Genomic DNA, 21,309 nt, shown 5'->3' on the forward strand with positions numbered 1-21,309 from the left:
GCCAAAGCACTCTCCTGTAAGGCTGCACAGTTGGATATGATACATAGTAGATACTAAATTGATAGATCAAAGTCCTGTTTTTCTTCTTGAGCTGATATATAGAATCCGCTAGTGCTACAAGCAGTGTTGGCTCGAAGGGCAGAAATCCCTACTCCTGCACCTATTTTCTATGCAGCTATTTCAAAGATAGCATTCGAGTTCCCTCTGGTGTTATGCCTAATATTTATCTCTCAACCAACATCACTGAAACACATTCCGATCACTATCACATTGCTGTAAATAGGACCATGTTGTGCAAGAATTGAATGACACATTTCCTACATCACGGCACTGATGAAATCTTAAAAGTATATAATTGGTTGTAAAACTCTTCAGGACATCCTGAGTTTCTTTTTAAAAGCATTGTATCAATAAGCACAAAGCTTCATTTCACTTAGCTCTCTCTCTACCTCATTAGCACCTCTTCACGGAACGCAGGACCACCTCCATGGTGGTCCCTCCCAGCTAATAATACTAATTAGGGTTAACTGTAGGGAAAGTCCTTGGGGATCAGAGGCTTCTAATATTGAATTCTCCAATTTTAAACAATAAACATTTAATTCTCCAATTTAGCAGCATCACAAGCATATTGATCCAGACAAATGGCCAAGAAATTACACATAAATCATACATAACATTTCTAAAAGAAAGAAGACTGTCCAAAAACAAGACATGAGTGCAAAAATGTAACTAGAAACAAACAGGTGGTGCAAAAGACGGGCCGTAGTATTCTGTTGTCGAGGTAGGATTAGGGTTGTGTTGGTTGATTCAAGAACCCGATAGTTATAGGAAAGTAACTGTTCCTGAGACTGGTGGTGTAGGGCTTCAGGCATCTGTACCTTCTTCCTGATTGTAGCAATGAGACAAGGGCATGGCCTGGATGGTGGAGATCCCTAATGATAGATGCCACCTTCTTGAGGCAGCGTCTTTTGTAGATGTTTTCAATGAAGTGGAGTTCTGTACCTGTTATGGACTGAGTTGAGTTCACCACTCTCTGCAGACTCTTGTGTTCCTGAGCATTGGAATCGCCATACCAGGCCATTATGCAACCAGTCAGGATACTTTCTACAGAACATTGATACATGTTTGTTACAGTATTCAGAGGCATATCGAATCTCTTGAACCTTCTAAGGAAGAAGTTAAACTAACATGTCTTCTTCATGATTCCAGCTTTGAGGTAAGCAGACTCCTGGTGCAAGTGCTATTTGATATTGCTTCCAACAACATTTTAAATGATTTTGTTGACAATTATCTGTTCACAAAGAGGACAGGGTTAAATGGTGAGTATAAAAAAAGAAACACATCTACAGGATGTCCATATGGTATATCTTGAAGTAGGACAAAATGATAACAGGAAAAGTGGTACAACCATGGATTGCTTGAAAATTTAAGACAATATTAAACTACGGGGAAAAAAGTAAAATTGTCAGAATAAGCAGAAAACCTCAGGGTTGGGAGTGTTACAGAATTCAGCAAAGGATAAGCAAGGAATTAATAAATAGGCCTAAATAAAATTTGAAAGAAAACTAACAAAATTGCTGATCCTTCATTGTTATTGGGTCTGAATCCGAGGCAGTACAGTACAATGAAGTGGGTAAAAACTGGCAGGAGCAACATACAACAGAAGCACAGCAATTGTCAAGACGTGGTTCAAGAGCTGTTACAGATGGGATCTTGAAATATGGGATCTTGAAAATAAATTGAATGTCTAGTAGAGTATGGGAAGAGGAAACAAGTGGGCATGTGTATTTCAATTTACAGAAGATCTCCAAGATGGTCCTAAACAGGAGATTGGTTAGAGTAGATACAAGGAACTGCAGACGATGGTTGACAAAAAAAGACACAAAGTGCTGGACTAACTCAGCAGGTCAGGCGGCATCCCTGGAGAACATGGATAGATACGTTTCGGGTCTGGATCCTTCTTCAAGTTAGAGTTCATGCAATTCGGAGTAATATATGTACGAATATAAAGTGAGATTTGGTGAAATACTCTTGTGGAAAGGGTCAGCAGCGTGAAGTTCCTAGGACTCCACCTGTGAGATGACCTGACGTCCATGACCAACACCACAGCACTGGTCAAGAGAGCCCAGCCGCGACTACACCCTCTCCGAAGACTACGGAAAGCAGGTCTCCCCACTACACACATACAAACTTTTTATAGGGGGACAATCGAGAGCACATTAACCTACGGCATCACTTCCTGGTTCGGGAGCTGCAAGGCGTACGAACGGCACCAACTAGACAGGATTGTGAAGACCGCCAGCAGGATTATTGGTGCTCCACTCCCTTTCCTGCTGGACATATACAGGAAGAGATGTATCAGCAGAGCCATCTCCATCATCAAAGACCCCTACCACCCATCGCATCACATATTCTCCATCCTGCCATCTGGGAAGAGGTACAGGAGCATTAGCTGCAAAACCAGCAGAATGCTCCTCAGCTTCTTCCCGCAGGCTATAAGACTGATAAACTGACTTTGCCCCCTGCCAAAGTATTGCGCACCAACCTGGACACACTGCAGCAGAGCCACTGTCGTGCCGCTGCCGATCGGAACGCCTGTTGATGTTTAGGAGAGAGTAGAGTGTTTAATTTGTTCATGATATATGTATTTTTATTTCTATTTATTTTTTACTGCACACTGAATGGACACTGGTTGAGCAACGTTTTTTTGTTTCCTCTGGGTATGTGAGTACTCAGGAAAATGACAATAAAGATATACTATACTACACTATTCCCATCAAGATTCCAGCATCTGCAGTTGCTCGTGTCTCCATGAGTCCCGCGGGGGCAGGCTGCAGTTCCGAGCGCGGCGGGCGGGAGTGTGCGGCGCTGTTTCCGGAAGTGGCGCGGCGACCCTTCGCTTCAAACGGCCGCTCGAGCGTAGAGACGCGGCGAAATGGCCGACGGTGTGGATCACATCGACATCTACGCGGATGTCGGCGAGGAGTTCAATCAGGTAACGGCGGTCGAGCCCATGCGATCTGAGCGGCGTGACTCGCATTTGGGAGCAGCCGGAGGGACGACGCGGCGTCCTAGTGGTCTCCGACCGCCTCAGGAGGCGGTGGGAAGAGACGAGGACGGGAAGGGGAGCGGGGTTAAAATGGAGCTGGCTGCCGTATCCCCCGAACGGTGGGCCCGGGCTGTCACCGCACAGACACCGGTGGTGTGTGCACCATGCAGCGGAGGTGCTCATTCAGCCCTTTCACTCATATATCTGAGCCCCGAGCTTGTCTACGCGACCCCTCTTCTCCCCAGTAGCAAGGCCTAGGCGCTCGGCTTCCCGCCCAGCGTTGTGTGGAAGGCTGAGAACTTCGGGGAACGGGTTAATTTTTATGCCAGGCGGCCGTTTTTAGCGTCTGTTTGTCTTTTTTTTTTAAATGACCGCGGGTTTAATTTCCTTGCCTGGTTTTGCTTCGTCTCGGTATACCGCGCACTCGAAGCGCATCTGAGAGAACAAAACATGCGAACATGGCGGCGGTGAGCGGGAGGCGGCCAGTGATTGCGTATCTTCACTCAAAACACAGTGCTCGCCCAAACCCTCGGTGGAGCACACACATAGGGTGAAAACTTTTTTATTTAAATTAACAAAGTGGAATAAATTGAATCGCCATTTTTTTTAAACTGCTCTTCCCCCCCTATATTCTGCGCTACATTCACATTTGATATTAGGGCGAACTTGATGTTACTCATCAATGTAGTTAAGTATTACATTTCTTAGTCTAAGTTAATTGATTTATGTTGTTTTTCCAAATTGTCAATTGCTTCAAAAATGTAACAATTGTGTCAAACTCTACGATTGTCCTTGCAAATAGTACATATTGCCCCCCACCCCCCGGAGGGAGGGAGGGGGCTTACTCCTCCGCCGCATGCTTAACTGTTTTCGTTTCCGTCTCAGATAAAGTGGTCGTATGAGTATTTTGGGATGACCCGGGTTTGAATCTCTCATTAGTTGCCACAAGCAATGTCCAATGTTAATCCTTGATTTGGCATTTTAATGTAAATATAGTATAAATTCAGGATGAATATTGAAAAACTTGCACAATTAACTGAATCCTTAATTATGTTTTACTTTGGTATTTTGGCCACACACTCATCTGTGCTGCCTTCAGGTAGAAGGTACAGGAGCCTGAAATCTGCAACATCCATGTTCAGGAACAGCTTCCTCCCTTCAGTCATCAGACTACTAAACTCAACTCAAACAAAAATCTGAACTTTAATAGACTATTGCACTTTATATGCTTATTTATGTGTGTGTGTATATATATATATTCAATGGTATATAGACACACTGATGTTCTGTATTTATTTATGCTGTTGTGCTGAAGCAAAGCAAGAATTTCATTGTCCTATCTGGGACACATGACAATAAACTCTCTTGAATCTTACTTCATTTTCAAAGTTGATTTATTTCAAATGTTAGAAACACATTATTGCTTTGCAGTTGGGTGAAAGGTCTTGACCTGAAACATCACCCAGTCCTTCTCCAGTGTCTTATCTTCAGTTTAAAACAGCATCTGCAGTTCCTTCCTACACATTCTGAAAGTTCTTTGAGTGCATCCAAATTGAATATTACTCTGTCAGAATATTGAATACAAGGATTGAAAGAGTAAAGATAATCAATCATTTTTTTTGTACAGGAGCAGGAAATTGACCAGTAGAAATAAATATTGAATTTTAAAGCTTTTTTAGTGTTTTCCTGGGGATAGAGAGCATAGTGCTGTTTGAAAATTGAACTTTTTTGCTTTTTGTTATATGTGAAACATTAATACCTTGTGGTTATATTTCTCATTGACCATTAGAGTCACCTGTTCATGGTACATCTTCTGTTTTTGTGCTTTTAGTGGCAAACTTCTGAAAATTGTTTTATTGCATGTGTAAAGAAAGGCCATAACTCAAAATGTAATTTGTCCATGTCCTGCTGACTTCCTCCATCACTGTTTTTACATATGGTTCCAATGTTTTCTGACTCCATTTAATTGCATAAGTGTCTGGTTGAATTAGTTGTCTAAACATTGCCCTATGGTATATCTCTTGACTGGTGTGAAAATTTGTTTGTCAATTCAGCTAACCATTTCAAAGGGAGTTAAAGCAAGAACTAATTATAATTGTTCTTATTGCTTGGGAAATCGATTGGTTATCTCAAATGTGAAACTTTTATTGCCATTTATCAACATGAGGACCAAAATTGTGCCAATGAAAGTCAAAGAAGCCATTATGAGACTGAGAAACAAGAATGAAACTCTTAAAATCAGCCAAACCATAGGCTTACCAAAATCAACTACAGGGTATTTAGAACATCATTAAGAAGAAAGAGAGCACTGGTGAGCTTACTATTCGCAAAAGGACTAGCAGGCCAAGGAAGATCTCCACAGCTGATGACAGAAGAATTCTCTGTAAGAAAAATCCCCAAACACCTGTCTGACAGATCAGAAACACTCTTCAGGTGTTGATTTGTCAATGACCACTGTCCGCCGAAGACTTCATGAACAGGAAAACAGACTACACTGCAAGATGCAAACCACTGGTTAGCCGTAAAAATAGGATGGCCAGGTTACAGTTTGCCAAGAAGTACTTAAAAGAGCAACCACAGTTCTGGAAAAAGGTCTTGTGGACAGATGAGATGAAGATGAAGAGTGATGGCAAGAGCAAAATATGGAGGAGAGAAGGAACTGCCCAAGATCCAAAGCATACCACCTCATCTGTGAAATATGGTGGTGGGGGTGTTATGGCCGGGGCATGTATGGCTGCTGAAGGTACTGGCCCACTTATCTTCATTGATGATACAACTACTGATAGCATAATGAATACTGAAGTGTATAGGCACATCATATCTGCTCAAGTTCAAACAAATGCCTCATCTCATTGATTGGCGGTTCATTCTACAACAAAACAATGATCCCAAACATACTGCTAAAGGAACTAAGGAGTTTTTCAAAGCTAAAAAATGGCCAATTCCTGAGTGGCCAAGTCAATCGCCCGATCTGAAGCCAATTGAGCGTGGCTTTTATATGCTGAAGAGAAAACTGAAGAGGATTAGCCCCCAAAACAAGCATAAGCTAAAGATGGCTGCAATACAGGCTTGGCAGAACATCACCAGAGAAGAAACCCAGCAACTGCTGATGTCCATGAATCGCAGACTACAAGCAGGCATTTCATGCAAAGGATATGCAACAAAGCACTATAGATGACTACTTTAATTTACATGACATTGCTGCATCCCAAACATTATGGTGCCCCGAAATGGGGGGACTTTGTATAAACGCTGCTGTCATTTCTACATGGTGAAACCAAAATGTATAAAAAGGGCCTTTATTAAAATCTGACAATGTGCACTTTAACCACATGTGAATTTTTTCTATTACAAATCTCAAATTGTGGAGTACAAAGCCAAATAAATAAATGATGGGTCTTTGTCCCAAACATTATGGAGGGCACTGTATTTCTTATGGGAGGCTGAAAGAGGGACATAATACTGATGTCACACTTAAGGAGGAAGAGTTTAATAAAATAAAGTGGATAAATAATTTGGTTCGGAGGGAAATGAATTGTGGGTAGACACAAAATGCTGGAGTAACTCAGCAGGACAGGAAGCATCTCTGGAGAGAAGGAATGGGTGACGTTTCTGGTCAAGACCTTTCGTCAGACTACCTTTGATTTAAACCAGCATCTGCAGTTCTTTCCTACACTGGGAATGAATTGTGCTGGAAGGTGGGATTAAACTTTTTTTCTTTTGATGTTGACACAATGAACTGTATGGGCTTCTGTCTTTGATTCAATGTTGCTTCTGGTGTTCCAAGTGAATGTTATTTTGAAGTTAAATTTGTTACTTGATGTATAGTCAAAGAGAGAGGGCATATAAACAGCCTGCAGTCGATACTGACTACCAACCACCCGTTTTCACTAATTATGCATTTTATCCGATTTGTTATAAAAGTTCCCATATATCTCTAAGATTCTATCACCCTTTTACCTATTGGGGGCAATTTACAATAGTCGATTAACCTACCAACCCATGTGTCTTTGGGATATGGGAGGAAATCAGAGCACCCAGAAGAAACCCACTCCGTCACAGGGAGAAAGTGCTACCTCGTGTGAGGTCAGCGTTGAACCCAAGTTTCTGCCGCTGTGAGGCAGTGGCTCTACTAGCAGCGCCACTGTGCTACAATTCCTGTAACAATAACATTCTACTTTGTTAGCTCTGATAAGGTACAAATTCTGTTTATGAGCAAAATCATTGCTACAGTTAGCATAATTACATATATAATATGAAAGCGACCCGTGATGGTGCAATGACAGTCAAATTGGCAAGTACTTGATAAAGCATAATGAATCCTGGATATAATCAGAAGCATGACATGTACAAGTAAGGTGACATTAAATCAATAAAGAATACAAGCTTGATTCTATTTCATATATTCCAGAAATTTTGAAAGAAGGAAACCAGTGGTTTTACAAATAAGTAATTCCAATTATGCGAAAATAATGGATAAGTTGTGTTCTTTATCTTTGGAGTTAGGTAGGATGACATTTGTTAGGGTTTCAAATCTTGTAGTATAAACTGTTTCCAGTGATAGTTAATAGAGCTATACAACATGGAAATGGGCCCTTCAGCCCAACTATTTCATACCATTCAAGTAGTTTAAACAAGCTAGTCCCAGTTGTCTGGCTCATTCTAAACCTTTTCTATCCATGCAGCTATCTAAGTATCTTTTAAATATTGTAACTACCCACCTCTACCACATAATGTGCAACTTGTTTCATCTATGCACCACCTTCTGGAAAATGTTGCCCTCTGGCCCCTTTTAAATCTTTTTCCTCACCGTAAACCAACTGTAAATTTTGACACTTCTATTGTGGGGAAAAGATTGGCTGTTAGCCTTATGTTTTCACCTCATGATTTTACATACCTCTCTGGTCATCCCTCGCCTCTTATGCTCAGTGATAAAAGATCCAGTCTCCTTATTGCTCAAATCCTCAAGACCTAGTAATTACCAAAATTACTTTTTAAATGTTTTAAGTTTAATGATATCCTCCACCAGGGTGACCAAAACAATGCAGAATACACTAATTGTGGCCTTGACAACATCTAGAGCAGCTGCAGCATGATGTCCCAATTCCTATAATCGGCCATCCACATGTATTGATTGAGAAAATCTTTCTTAACACACTTAACGAATACCATCACATCCATGCCCTTGGCACTGTGCCAGACCCAGTTGATATACGGAAAGCTATGATTTCCCAACACATTTCCTCCTCTAATTCCTATTGACAAGGGGGCGGCCTGTAGTACAATCTTATCAGTGGCCGCCCCTTTCTTAATTCTCAATTCCACTCACTTACTGAACTGACCCCATGAAATATCCCGAGTACTGCCTGATGTTCTCCCTAATGAAAAAAAAATATGTATGCCCCTCCTCTTTTAGTTTCTCCTCTATTACTCTTGTAGCATTTGGACTCATTAAAGAGAGAGGAATTTCAAGTTGTGATTTGGTGTGTTGCTATTAGTCTTGTAGAAATTCTACTGCAGGCAAATTTAATAAGGTAATTTCACAGTTAATCCCATTTTGGAAACATTCAAATTACAATTGGACAATGAATGCTGCCCTAGCCAGTGCCCATTTACCATAAATATATTTTTAAGTACAGCCTGCATTGTGTGGCCCATAATGACGAGTTTTAATATCTTGGTATTCACACCTACTTATTGTGCTGTGGCATTTAGTTTAGAGATACAGCGCGGAAAACAGGCCCTTCAGTCCACCGTGTCCGCACCGACCAGCGATCCCCGTACATTAACACAAGCCTACACACATCGGGGACAATTTACACTTGTCCTAAGTATACAAACCCAAGCCAATTAACCTACAAACCTGGACGTCTTTGGAGTGTGGGAAGAAACCGAAGATCTCGGAGAAAACCCACGCAGGTCACAGGAAGAACCCCGTACAGGCAGCACCCATAGTCGGGATCGAACGCGGGTCTCCAGCACTGTAAGGCAGCAACTCTACCGCTGCGCCCCAGTGTTTGTTTTTGGCACAGTATTATCTTTTGAGTGTGCTTTCTTGTTGAAAGTGCTACAGATAAGCTGCTTCATTCCAGCAGAACAAATTATATTTAAATGCACGCCGAACTTTTAATTTAATCATGACTGTTCATGTCAATAAACATATCAATGTTTATTGCAAACTCTCATTATGTTCTTACCTAGGAGACTGAGTACAGTGGGCACGATCAGATAGATTTATATGATGATGTCATATCACCATCTGCCAATAATGGCGATGCACCTGAGGATCGTGATTACATGGATAGTATACCACAATCTGTTTCGGAGGATGGTGGCAAAACGTCCAACTCATTGGGTCCAAATATTGTTTACACTTATACGGGCAAGAGAATAGCTCTGTATATTGGAAATCTAACTTGGGTAAGCATTGATACATGTTTCTATTTTTATTCTAATTTTATTATACAATTGTATCTTGGTTTGCTAATGTCTTTTTTGAAGCTGGTGTCAATTATTTGAAATAAACACATTTCTGTTTCAGAACATAAATAGATTGGTAAACTCTGTCAGGTAATGAGCTATTACTTCCATTGCAAACAATCATGCCCGTAATCTGAATGTAAAAGCTAATTCATTCTGCTAATGGAGGTTATTCCCATTGTTTTTCTCTGATGCTGATTCTTTAGGTTTCCTTGACTACATGCGTATCATTGCATATCAGCCCCACCCCTGATATTTATTTATCCATTTGCTTGTTTATTTATTTATTTATTGATGATTAGCAAGACCATTTAGAAGATTAATATTGGATCTACACTTTTGTGCTTCATTGCACATCAGTATGTTGTGTGGATCCAGCAATAGCTTCCATTTATATGGTGCCTTTAACATCGCAGAAATGTTGAAGAGGCTTCACATGAGTGTTATATTTTTAAAAAGGCACCAAACCAATAATGCTGAAAATTCTTTTTGATCCAGAGAGTGGTACGGGTCTGAACAGATGACTTAATCAGGCAGTTGGTTTTAACAAGAACACTTGGAGAAGAGTGAGGCAAATGTTTCCAGCTCTGCATAAGAGGCTAAATGCACAGCCATCTGTATTGGAGAGATTAAATTAAAAGGGTGAATGAGAGGGCATAATTGAAGGAGGGCAGATGTCTTGTGAGATGACAGAAGAACATTAAGTGTAGAATGGATTAGGGGCTTTGAAAGCAAGATGGAAATGTTAAAATTATGACGCTTAATAGTAAGTAGGCCATTGCTACAGCGTGATGAGATTGATGAAAGAAGACATTGTACGGAATATTGGATGGCCCCAAATTGGTCATTGCAAAATTGGCATAGAGCATGGTAATAGGCCCATTGACCCAACTTATCTTTGCCAGCAGGTGCCCATCCAAGTTAATTAGTAAGTTTAATTTATTGTCACATGTACCACGGTACAGTGAGAAGTTTTTTTTGTTGCATGCTATCCAGTCAGAGGACAAACTATACAAAATTGCAATCAAGCCTACCACAGTGTGCAGAGACAGAATACAAGGAATATTGTTTAGTGCAAGATAAAGTCCGATTAAAGATGATCTGAGGGTCTCCAATGAGCTAGATGGTAGCTCAGGATCTCTCTGTGGTTGGGATGGTTCAATTGCCTGAATACAGCTGGGAAGAAAAAGATCCCTGAATCTGGAGGTATGCATTTTCACTCTTTGTTCACAATGAGTCTTTGCTTGATCCCAGCTACCTGAACCCTACCTCTCTTGTTTTCTGACGAGAGCTTCAATATATTTTGTTATACTGTGTTCCTTACTCTTGCCAGCCTCTTAGGAACGTGCAGACCTTGAACTAAGCCTCCCATTTGACAGATTACTCTTTGCCTGAAAACTGCCTACACAATCAACGTTTGAAAGTACCTGTCTAATAGATCCCAATTGTCCAAAACTCTAAATCGCTGCTCTCTGCACCAACTCCCCAACCTACTAATCTGTCCTACCCTATTCCTACCCTTTTTAGCATATGACGCTGGGAGTAACCCAGAGATTACTACCCTGGAGGTAACATTTGACTCCCCAGGATTCTTCGTCTGCAAAAAACAAAATGCTGAAAGATTTCTTCACTTTGTTTCTCCAGCACTTTTTTACTACCCTTGAGGTCTTGCTTTTTAACCTTTTGCCTAACTCCCTATTTTCTCTCTGCAGGAACTCATCCCTTTTAGGTTATTTCCCTAGGTTATTTGTGCCAATGTACATGACTTCAGAAGGTTCGCTCACCCCCTTGAGAATGTTCTCCAGCTGCTCATAGGCAGCCTCAACCCTGGCAACACAATCCTAGAGTCCCATTTGTGGTCACAAAATATCCTATGTTGATAAGCAAAATCTTAATGAGTTTATTTGTATTGGTTAATGAGTTAATTTGTATTGGTTAATGAGTCTATTTGTATTTTGGGTATTCATCCCTCCATGTTTACTTACCAAGCATCTCATTCAAAAATAATGGCACTAAGTGTCCTCAAGATTATTTTGTTTCTATGCTTTGTTTACAGTGGACCACAGATGAGGATTTGACTGAAGCTCTGCATTCAATGGGCATTACTGATGTTCTGGAGATAAAGTTTTTTGAAAATCGAGCTAATGGGCAGTCTAAAGGGTGAGAGCACATGAATTTATGCTGGCTAAGAGTAGAACAATGACAATTATTTTGATATTTTCAAATAATTGGCAGTAAGTGATTAAACTGCAAGTGATTTAGACTTTACATAGTAGATGTTCATCAGAAATCTGTGGTAATGACAATCTTAAGTGAACAGGAAAATTCAATTAGAAAACTGGTTAACTTTATAGATTTGTCAAATATTTAATGTCTGCATTGTCACTGGATGTTTGTAAAATACTAATAGTTATAAATCCATAGTTATCTATCTTTTTGTTTTTAACTAGATTTGCACTTATTTGTGTGGGATCTGAAAGTTCATCCAAAAAACTGATGGATATGCTTCCTAAACGAGATATGCATGGACAGAATCCTATTGTCACACCCTGCAATAAACAGTCACTGAGTCAATTTGAAATGCAGTCTCGGAAATGTAAGAATATATAAATATGTACAGGGAAATTTAATGATTGGCGTATTGAGATGGTAACTTTGTATATTTGGTTATTCTGTGTTATATGTAATATAATGTAATATGTTTTCTACTTGGATTGCTTGTTAACATTTGTCAAGCTGCTGAATTTTGAATTCTGCAAAATTATGCAGAAATCTCTGTTAGATGTTAAACTCCTGAAATGTTAAATTAAGCACTTCTATACTGATATGACAGCACTTGTTTTGACCAGTTATAAATTAGCAAGTCAATGATTTTTTTAAGTTTCTGATTTTCTGAAAACAAATTTATAAAATAACAATATCTAGATAAACTTGTTGTTACATACATAAATCCTTTTTTTTCTGGGTAAACAGTTGGTATGCATTTATGTTAAATCTACTTCCATGCATAGATTTTTGCCACCATCTGTCTGCAGGATGTTCCCAAATACTCTTAACTTTACAGAAGGGCATTTGTAGGGTTAGGTAGCAGGTACTAGGTCAGGGGTGTCAAACTCATTTTAACTTACTTCATATCACGGGCAAAATGCGACCATGCATGCCGGATTGCGCCGTGCACGCGCGAACGTGGCCCGATCCAGCACTGGGGATAGCTGCAGCCCGCCCTGGCATCGGCAAAATCATCCTGCAGGCCGCATTGGACCCATTCGTGGACCGCATCATGCCTGCGGGCCGGTAGTTTGATACCCCTGTACAAGATTATTTGAATTTGCTATTAATGCATATTGGGGAAAATATTAACTACTTATGGTACTCATTTTTAAATTCTGTGTTTAAGTGCAAATCATAGTTTTTTTTCTTACAGCTACTCAGTCTGGTCAAATGTCTGGTGAGGGCAGGGCTGGGCCTCCAGGACTGAACAGTCGCTTAGCATTTTCCCAAAGTGGAAGGGGACGCGGTCGCTTTCCACCCTCTGGCCCTGGTGGGGACAGATTCCCAGGACCTTCTGGACCAGGAGGACCGCCTCCTTTCCCTGGCGAATATCAAAGTATATATTATTTACCTACATTTTGGGCAGACCAGCAAAAGTGTCACATGTTATTTAATGTCCAGATCTTTTTGAATTCTTGTTTTCTTCAAATATGACAGATTTGCACATTATCCTGTGTGAAAGCAAGCAATTTTGTTCCACAGATCAGTTTGATATTTAATTTCTTTCACCCGCTCTAAATACTGCTTACTGATGTTTTCATACCCCATTTCCCCACTAGTTAACCTATTTATCTGTCTCCGTTTTAAATGTGTCAAGTATATCAATTACATGCATATGTTAATGTGTTTCACTTTTATCACCATTCACCTATTCTTCATATTGCAGATGAAATTAGAAAATACTGGAAATACCCGGGAGGGCAAATAGCATCCATGGAGAGAGGTAAAAAAAGCTTCACATTGATGCTCTTTATTAATTCATATGAACTATTTTTTATCTCCATGGATGCTGACTGTCACATAGAGTACTTTCAGCATTTTCTCTTTTTCAGATTTGTTGCAGAAGCACTTGTATATTGGTGTAATGAACTAATTGGGCTTATTGAAGCATCTCTTGGGCTTTATGTTACTCAGTTGACATTTTTTGCCCGATTAATGTCTGTGGTTGATTTGATTTTCCATTTCTACTGGTAAATTAGTAAACGCCATAATAACTGATATGATCCAATTGTGATCATTTCTGAGCTGTAGAAATGAGGGATGTCCAAGTGGATTGGTTATCATTGATTGAAAGATACAGCATGAAACCAGGCCCTTCGATCGAGTTCATGCCAGCTATTAATCTCAAGTAAACACCAGTTCTTTGTAATCTCACTTTTACATACACTCCATTCATATTGAGGGCAATTTACAGAGACCAATTAACCTATGAAATCAGCATGTCTTTAGGATGTTAGATGAAACCAACATGGTCACAGCGAGAATGTGCAAACTCCACACACTACCCGAGATCATGATGGAACTTGGGTCGGGCATGATATTCTTCCGATTTTAATTGGAATTCCGATTTTTTGTTTTCCTAGAAATGAATCTGATTTTTCACCTCGACTAAATCCCTCGATTCGACTAAACCCCGCCTCAACTAAACCTCCCACCTCACGACTAAACTCCACCTCACACCTAATCCCCGCCTCGACTAATCACTGCCTCGCTCCCGCGGGGAGGGGCTGCGGCTGCCGTGGGGGCTCGGGCTCAATGTCGGTGCAAGTGCGCCCCTCCCACCGGCTCTCTCGGGCATCTCCGTGCTCGGTCCCGCTCCCCTGTTTGGAGCCGCTCCGCTCGTGAGGCGCCGTCAACGGTCGGAGGGGGAGGGGGGAGCTATAAATAGCGGGAGCGGGTGAGAAGCGGCGATTAGTCGAGGCGCTGATTAGGTGTGAGGTGTAGTTTAGTCGTGAGGTGGGAGGTTGAGTTGAGGTGTGGTTTGGGTGTGAGGTTTATTTGAGGGACGAGGTTTAGTGATGTACGGTTTAGTCGAGGCGAGGTTTAGGGATGAGGAGCTTTGGTAGTGAGGTATCATTGAGGCAAGGGGATTAGTCGAGGTGTAGGTGAGGAGAAGTGAGCATAGGTGAGGTGAGAAGAAGTGGGTGTGAGCTCAGAAAGGGAGACTGCGGTGCTGCTGAAAGAGACGACCACTGCCTTCTGTGGCAGAGAATTCCACAAATTCATAACTCGGGGTGAAAAAGTTTTCTCATCTCAATGCTAGGCAAAGAGGCATTTCATTTTGTAAATATTTTTTTTTTAGCTGTATGAAGTCATTTATTGAAACATAATGTAATTAAAGGTTTGGACGCGCTGGAGGCAAGAAACATGTTCCCAATGCTGGGAGAGTCAAGAACCAGGGGCCACAGTTTAAGAATAAGGGGTAAGCCATTTAGAACGGAGACGAGGAAAAATGTTTTCACCTAGACAATACTTCCTACTTTTTTTCTGGAGGTGAATATCATGCCTGCTGGGTCTCTGGCGCTGTGAGGCAGCAGCTGTGCCACTGAGCATCTGGTTCTTTTTGGGGGGGGGGGATAAAATTACAAGTGCTTCAAACCTGAAATAAAAGCAAGAAATGTTGGGAACACTCAAGAGATCAGGCAGCATCTGTGCAAAGAAAAAAAAGTTAGCATTTCAGGTGCTAGTCACTTCATCTGATGAATATTTCCAATGTTTTCTGTTTGGGTATGATTTTAGTATGATTCGTTTAGTTTGACTGACCCTTCAAACCTTTTTATACTCAATTTAGAAAAAATGTAAATGTTGGCGGTGTAAAAATATAGTGGTTAGAGATTGTTATTGGATGACCATCTAGATTGCAGGCATGAGTTTAAAATTTATATTATTGAGAGAACTTAAATTCAAGTAATTAATTGTAACCAACTGTGCAAATGTTATTCAAGGAAGTAAACTATTCACTATCTCACTCCAGATCCACCAATATAATACATTTTTAAATGGCTTTGATTTTGCTTGGCCAAATTTGGAGTAGTGGTGGTGGGGAAGGCATGCACTGGCACCCACATCCTACAAAATAAAATTAAATCGTTTATTTTCTGGGCTTAAATTAAATCAGCATTATTGCTGCTTAATCACATTTTGATGGAATTGCTTACAGGGATTAAAAACCCCCCAATACTTGTTGTTCCTCTGGTCCTTTCACTCCACCAGCCACTCATCCAACACACTGTTCCTACCAGCTTTAACTTGATCCCACCACAAGTCACATCCACCCTTTCCCCACCATTCGCAGAGACCACTGCTTCCACAACTCCTTGGTTCATTAATTTCATCTCTTTTCCACTCAAGCCACACCCTCTCTTGGAACGTTGCCCTGCAACTGTAGGTGATGAAACACCTGTACCTATACGTCCTCAGTCTGAAGAAGGATCCTGACCAAAATGTCACCTATCCTATTTCTCCAGAGATGCTGCCTGACCAACTGAGTTACTCAGCACTTTTGTGTCTTTCTTCGTAAACCTACATCTGCAATCCCTTGTGTCTCTGTTCAACGTATGTTTACTGACATTAAATACCATGCAAGAACTTTTTATTGGAAAAGTGACTGTATTTATATTTCCAATAAAATGGCATTGTTAATTATTTAATTTGTCTTCTAAGTTAAACTGCCATCTTATTTTAATGTAGATTTAATATCATTCTTTGAATGTAAATGCATTGCTTTCTTATTTCAGGGCAAGGTCCGCCACGGCCACCTCCAGGTCCTCCTGGCCCACCAGGCCCACCAGGTCCGCCTCCACCTGGACAAGGTCTTCCTCCTCCATTAGGTGGGCCACCAAATCGTGGTGATCGCCCTCCACCTCCAGTTCTGTTTCCAGGACAACCGTTTGGGCAACCGCCAATGGGACCGCTCCCTCCTGGTCCTCCTCCACCTGTTCCAGGCTATGGTCCTCCTCCAGGTCCCCCTCCTCCTCAGCAAGGACCTCCACCACCACCTGGTCCTTTTCCCCTACGTCCACCAGGCCCACTTGGCCCTCCTATTAATATTGCTCCACCTCCACATCTTCCTGGGCCCCCTCCAGGTGCACCTCCTCCAGCGCCTCATGTAAATCCTGCTTTCTTCCCACCACCGGCCAATAATATAATTCCTTCATCTGACAGTCGTGGGCCTCCTCCATCGGATCCGTATGGACGCCCCCCACCATATGACCGAGGAGACTATGGACCTGCTGGCAGGTAGGTATTGGGCATGCTTTATTTGGGTGGGTGGGGGGGCACAAATGTATCAAAGTTTAATTGAGATGCGAAATATTAGAAAAGGAAAAGACGATTAGATTTTGAGTACGTTTGTAGCAAACCATTTAGTTCAAACATGTATTTGTGGGTAACTCTTGAAGTTAATTAATGGGTTTAGCTCCATTTTGAGACAAAATACATGATGCAAATGCAGTAATAATTCATGAATATATGTCATAATTTCTATTCCAGCAGATGTGGTTTTCATTTCAGCTCAGCTTGACTCCTTGCGTTCTTTGGCTCTTAACTGGCTGCCTTTCACCATTTAGAAATTGAAATGTTTTAAGGGGGGGGGGAATTAATGTTCTCTTACCATATAAACTGAAGCCAAAGTTAGTTTGAATTTAAGAGAAAATGCCTAGCTGATAAAACTAATAGACTTTTTTTGGTTTAAAAAAATGAGTGCTGGAGTAGCTTAGCGGGTCAGGTAGCATTTCTGGAGAACATGGATAGGTGATGTTTCAGGTTGGGACCCTTCTGACCTTCCATCATCTTTCTACAGAGCTCCTTTGGTAGGGTACTGAATGTATAATCTGCATTATGTCGCAAGAAGTGGCAAGAAGTACCTTCCTTCAAACAGCATTTAACATTAGAAAATATCTAGACAGCAAGAATCCAATCTCAAGAAAATGATTGTACTGTATTCAAACCTGGTGGGACCATAGCTCAGCAACGAGGATAACTTATGCAGGAAGTGGTGTTGTCACACAAGTGTTGATATTCAGTAATTAATGGATGAATAGAAACTCATCGTCCTCATAACTTTTGCATTGTCATTTCATTATTTTTGAAAGCGAGCAAGTTATCAGAATTTGATGAATATAAGGTAGTTCACCTGGAAATGTTTTTAGATGTTTATAATATGTCCTATTTCAGTTTAGGTTATTAAGAGTTTTGTAGTTGTTCTTAAAGATGTGAATCTACATTTGCATTTTTCCTTTTGGAAACAGAGACATGGATTCTTCAAGGACTCCACTCAGTGAAGCAGAATTTGAGGAAATCATGAATCGAAACAGAGCGATTTCCAGCAGTGCAATATCAAGGGCTGTGTCAGATGCTAGTGCTGGTAAATTGAAACAGCTTGTTTTTCTTGCCTTCACTCCATTGTTCTAAAACAAATCAACATTGAAATCAACCTATGATGTACTAAATGTGATGAATGCTGGCTATTTCACCTGGATGTATGAATGTGAACTTGCATTGACTTCTTATTCTGTTTAAGTGGACACATTCAGATGAAAGGAAACATAATCTTCATTGTGCTTTGGAATGATTTGGGTATGTTTGATATAGCAGGTCTTGAGATGGCATGTTGCACCGCCGCCCCATATTTGCCAGATTACCCAATGAGCTGGCGTCACGTGGAGTGCTTCTGGTCATGGGGGCAGAGAGAGCACTGGGCCCGTCCTCGGCGCACCGCGAGTGGGGCTGGGGGCTCTGCGGCTTCCCGGCCTGTGAATTCACACTTGTTTAACCCTCCCAACACTGCATTCTATCCCTACTGGCCTTGGGATAAGCTTTACATCCCCTCACTGGTTTATAGTGGACAACCGGCAATCATGGACACCAAACCTCCCCTCCTAGGGTCCATTATTGCGAGGGGTTATTGTATATGAAATTGATGACCACTATTTCCAGTCAGCGGTGAAGCAATAGAAATTGCTTTCTTCTCACAGAGATATGGCCAGATATGGCCTTTCCTGACATGAGTTATTGTTGTGTTTTCTATATGTGATGTATTTTGCATCTGGCAGTGCTGTTATTATCAATTAGATCAACAAAACATGTTAAAGATTTCTGATCAGCTGCCTGAAAGGGAAAACTAGATTTTAAACATCTTCGGCGTAACGCTTACACATCATGAAATGAACTCCATGCAGAATGAATCTGTTCTTGCATTGGTATGATCTGTTTTATAAAAATCAATTGCATTTTTCTGTCAAGTAAAATGTTAAGTTTCACCTTCATTTGAATTTTACAATTTTTGCCTTGTCAAAAAATCCTGCCTAGATTTCCTCATTTAACTGTTATATTTTGTTCTTGAGAAGATAGTTGAATGTTGGTGCCCCATTTTTAACAATGGTGAAAACTTCACTGGTATTCTTATTGCAGATTCTGCATAATTTATTGCAAATTCTGAACAATTCTAATGGTCTAATTGTTTTTTTGTTTCAATTGTAGGTGACTATGGAAGTGCTATTGAAACTCTGGTTACTGCAATTTCTTTGATTAAGCAGTCTAAAGTATCTGCTGATGATCGTTGCAAAGTTCTCATAAGTTCACTGCAAGATTGTCTTCATGGGATAGAATCAAAATCCTATGGCTCTGGGTCAAGGTAGGTTATAATTTTCCATCTTTATTAAAGTTCGGAGCTCATGCAATTGACCCATCAGAATAGAAAATATCTGATTATCTTGACACTAATTTAGGTTAATAGTACAATAGCACTTTGTCACATAAGTGAAATGTAATATATAATTTGTCAAAGTTGTCACTATGTAGATCAAAGCTTCCCGAAAGTTGGGTGGAATGGTTTGTCATGGAGAAACTTTACTTGCTTTGCTTTACAACACGGCAAATGTTGAGAGGGAGCATTAACGAAAATCGCTATTTGACGAGTCATTGGTTGATTTGCTTTCCTTTTTGAACACAAGTGAAATTGCTTTTGCTGCATTGATTTTGTTGGGGGGAAAAAATAAGTTTAATTTTTATTCTCTTTGTCGCTGTTTAGCTGTGGTCGTGAGGTCTTATTGCAATTGTTTACTCTCTTCTGTAATTGCAATAACTTTAGTTAGACCAGTTGCATTAGCTCGCATACTTTATCTGTATCCTATGCGGTCAGTAGAGTTTTCCAGCATAGAAAGAGGCTGTTTTCTCTAGCTGTGATGTTGATCTAGGGACTTAGACACTGGATAAGGGCAAAGCCAATTAGCACTAAGCAAATGTTAATTATTTCAGGTTGGAATACTGAGATTGCAGAATTTTTACCTTGGATGGTTGGTTGTTCAGTAATGTTAACGGCTGAAAAACATGTTCAGACTCTAGGCATTAGAGAGGAATCTGGTGAAAAAGTGGACAAGTTCACCAATCAGCCGTAATGTTTTTGTTTGCCAGAGCAGGCTTTCCGTATGGCCTACGGCTATTTTGTGTGCTCTTAGAGTTTTGTTAATGCGGTATGTTTTATTTTAGAATGTGAATTTATGATTGTTCTTTGCTTAAACTGAAAAGTAACCGAGAAATTCTTAATCCTGAAAAATATGACTGAATTTCAACAAGAACTACTTGCATTTGTACCATGGTTTTAACAAAGGTAAGCAGGATTTGATGATAGGCAAATATTAGCAATCTTAATGTACCAAGAGGGCCAGCAAAGAAAGTTGAACAGTTTAAATGGAGTAGAGTCAATCAATTGGTCTTTTGATCTAGATGAGCCCAGAAAATGAGTGATATGAAAGAAACTTGGTAAAAATTTATATTTTTTGGGCGAGGGAATTTTAGAAATTTGTTCTTGTCGTTTACAGAAGGAAGGGTTAAGTGTTAGCCAGTCAGGTGATTTTAGTCTGACCAAGCAGCCTGTGGTGCGAATGCGATTGGATGGATGAGGTAATAATGATGCTGTAGGAGAAAGTAGTTTGATTTTGCATTGTTAATGTTGGATAATCTAATATAAGCAGAGTCCAATGGAGCTTTATGATTTATCCACATGTGGCAACGACCCGAAACATCACCCATTCCTTTTCTCCAGAGATGCTGCCTGACCCGTTGAGTTACTCCAGCATTTTGTGTCTCCCTTCGATTTAAACCAGCAGTTCATTCCTACCAACTAAGTCTGTTGGATCCATTTGAGGCAGTGTTGCTTAAATTCAGTAGGGATGAGTGGCCAGGATGAGAGGGAAAGATCGATGGTTTTAATGGTGATGGGGTCATCAAAGATGGAGGCAAGTGAATTTATGAGTTTTTGCCCAAGGCCAGGAATACGTGGTTTAGGAAGTACAGTTCGAGCAACCAGGAGAAAATGATTGTGGGTAGTGCTGTGACATGATCCAAGGGATGGTGGGTGGGATTATGTTTGGGGAGAGCAATTGAGGATAATTAATTGCTTGGTGTAATGGGTGAAGGAGGAAAAGTCTGAAGATATCTATGCTGAGTTTTTATGAAATTGTATTAATAAAATGTAGGCTACAAGCCATATTTTGAACACTCAATAACATTGGAGATGAGGGAGTCTTAAAGTTCTGCAGTGTCTGTAAACCAGTACTTATGTCGAACCTGTATTACAGACAGCAGCACCATTACTGTCAACAAAACATTTTAAGTTAAATAAATATTTTTCATTAACATTTAAATATAGTTCAAAAGACTTTGACAGCAGTGTGTCATCAAAAGGCTATTTGGGGTGGGCTTTCAAAATCCACTAGCAGAGGTCTGGG

General features: G+C 40.6%; 1 protein-coding gene across 3 annotated transcripts in view; it reads left to right on the plus strand.

Annotated features, from left to right (window-relative positions):
* The first annotated feature begins 2,872 nt into the window (after positions 1–2,872).
* Positions 2,873–21,309, plus strand: part of cpsf6 (cleavage and polyadenylation specific factor 6) — a 32,318-nt gene continuing 13,881 nt past the window's right edge. For 2 of the 3 annotated variants that reach the window (XM_033038148.1, XM_033038147.1), the window contains exons 1-9: positions 2,873–2,995; positions 9,251–9,469; positions 11,586–11,689; positions 11,980–12,125; positions 12,954–13,136; positions 13,467–13,523; positions 16,318–16,819; positions 17,830–17,945; positions 19,061–19,214. In XM_033038148.1, the coding sequence (XP_032894039.1) occupies positions 2,936–2,995; positions 9,251–9,469; positions 11,586–11,689; positions 11,980–12,125; positions 12,954–13,136; positions 13,467–13,523; positions 16,318–16,819; positions 17,830–17,945; positions 19,061–19,214 (1,541 nt within the window). In that variant the 5' untranslated portion in view covers positions 2,873–2,935. The remainder of the gene's footprint in view (positions 2,996–9,250; positions 9,470–11,585; positions 11,690–11,979; positions 12,126–12,953; positions 13,137–13,466; positions 13,524–16,317; positions 16,820–17,829; positions 17,946–19,060; positions 19,215–21,309) is intronic. The other variant, XM_033038149.1, reaches the window with a different exon arrangement.

The sequence above is a fragment of the Amblyraja radiata genome, chromosome 19 (genome assembly GCF_010909765.2).
Source record: "Amblyraja radiata isolate CabotCenter1 chromosome 19, sAmbRad1.1.pri, whole genome shotgun sequence".
Classification (NCBI taxonomy): Eukaryota; Metazoa; Chordata; class Chondrichthyes; order Rajiformes; family Rajidae; genus Amblyraja; species Amblyraja radiata.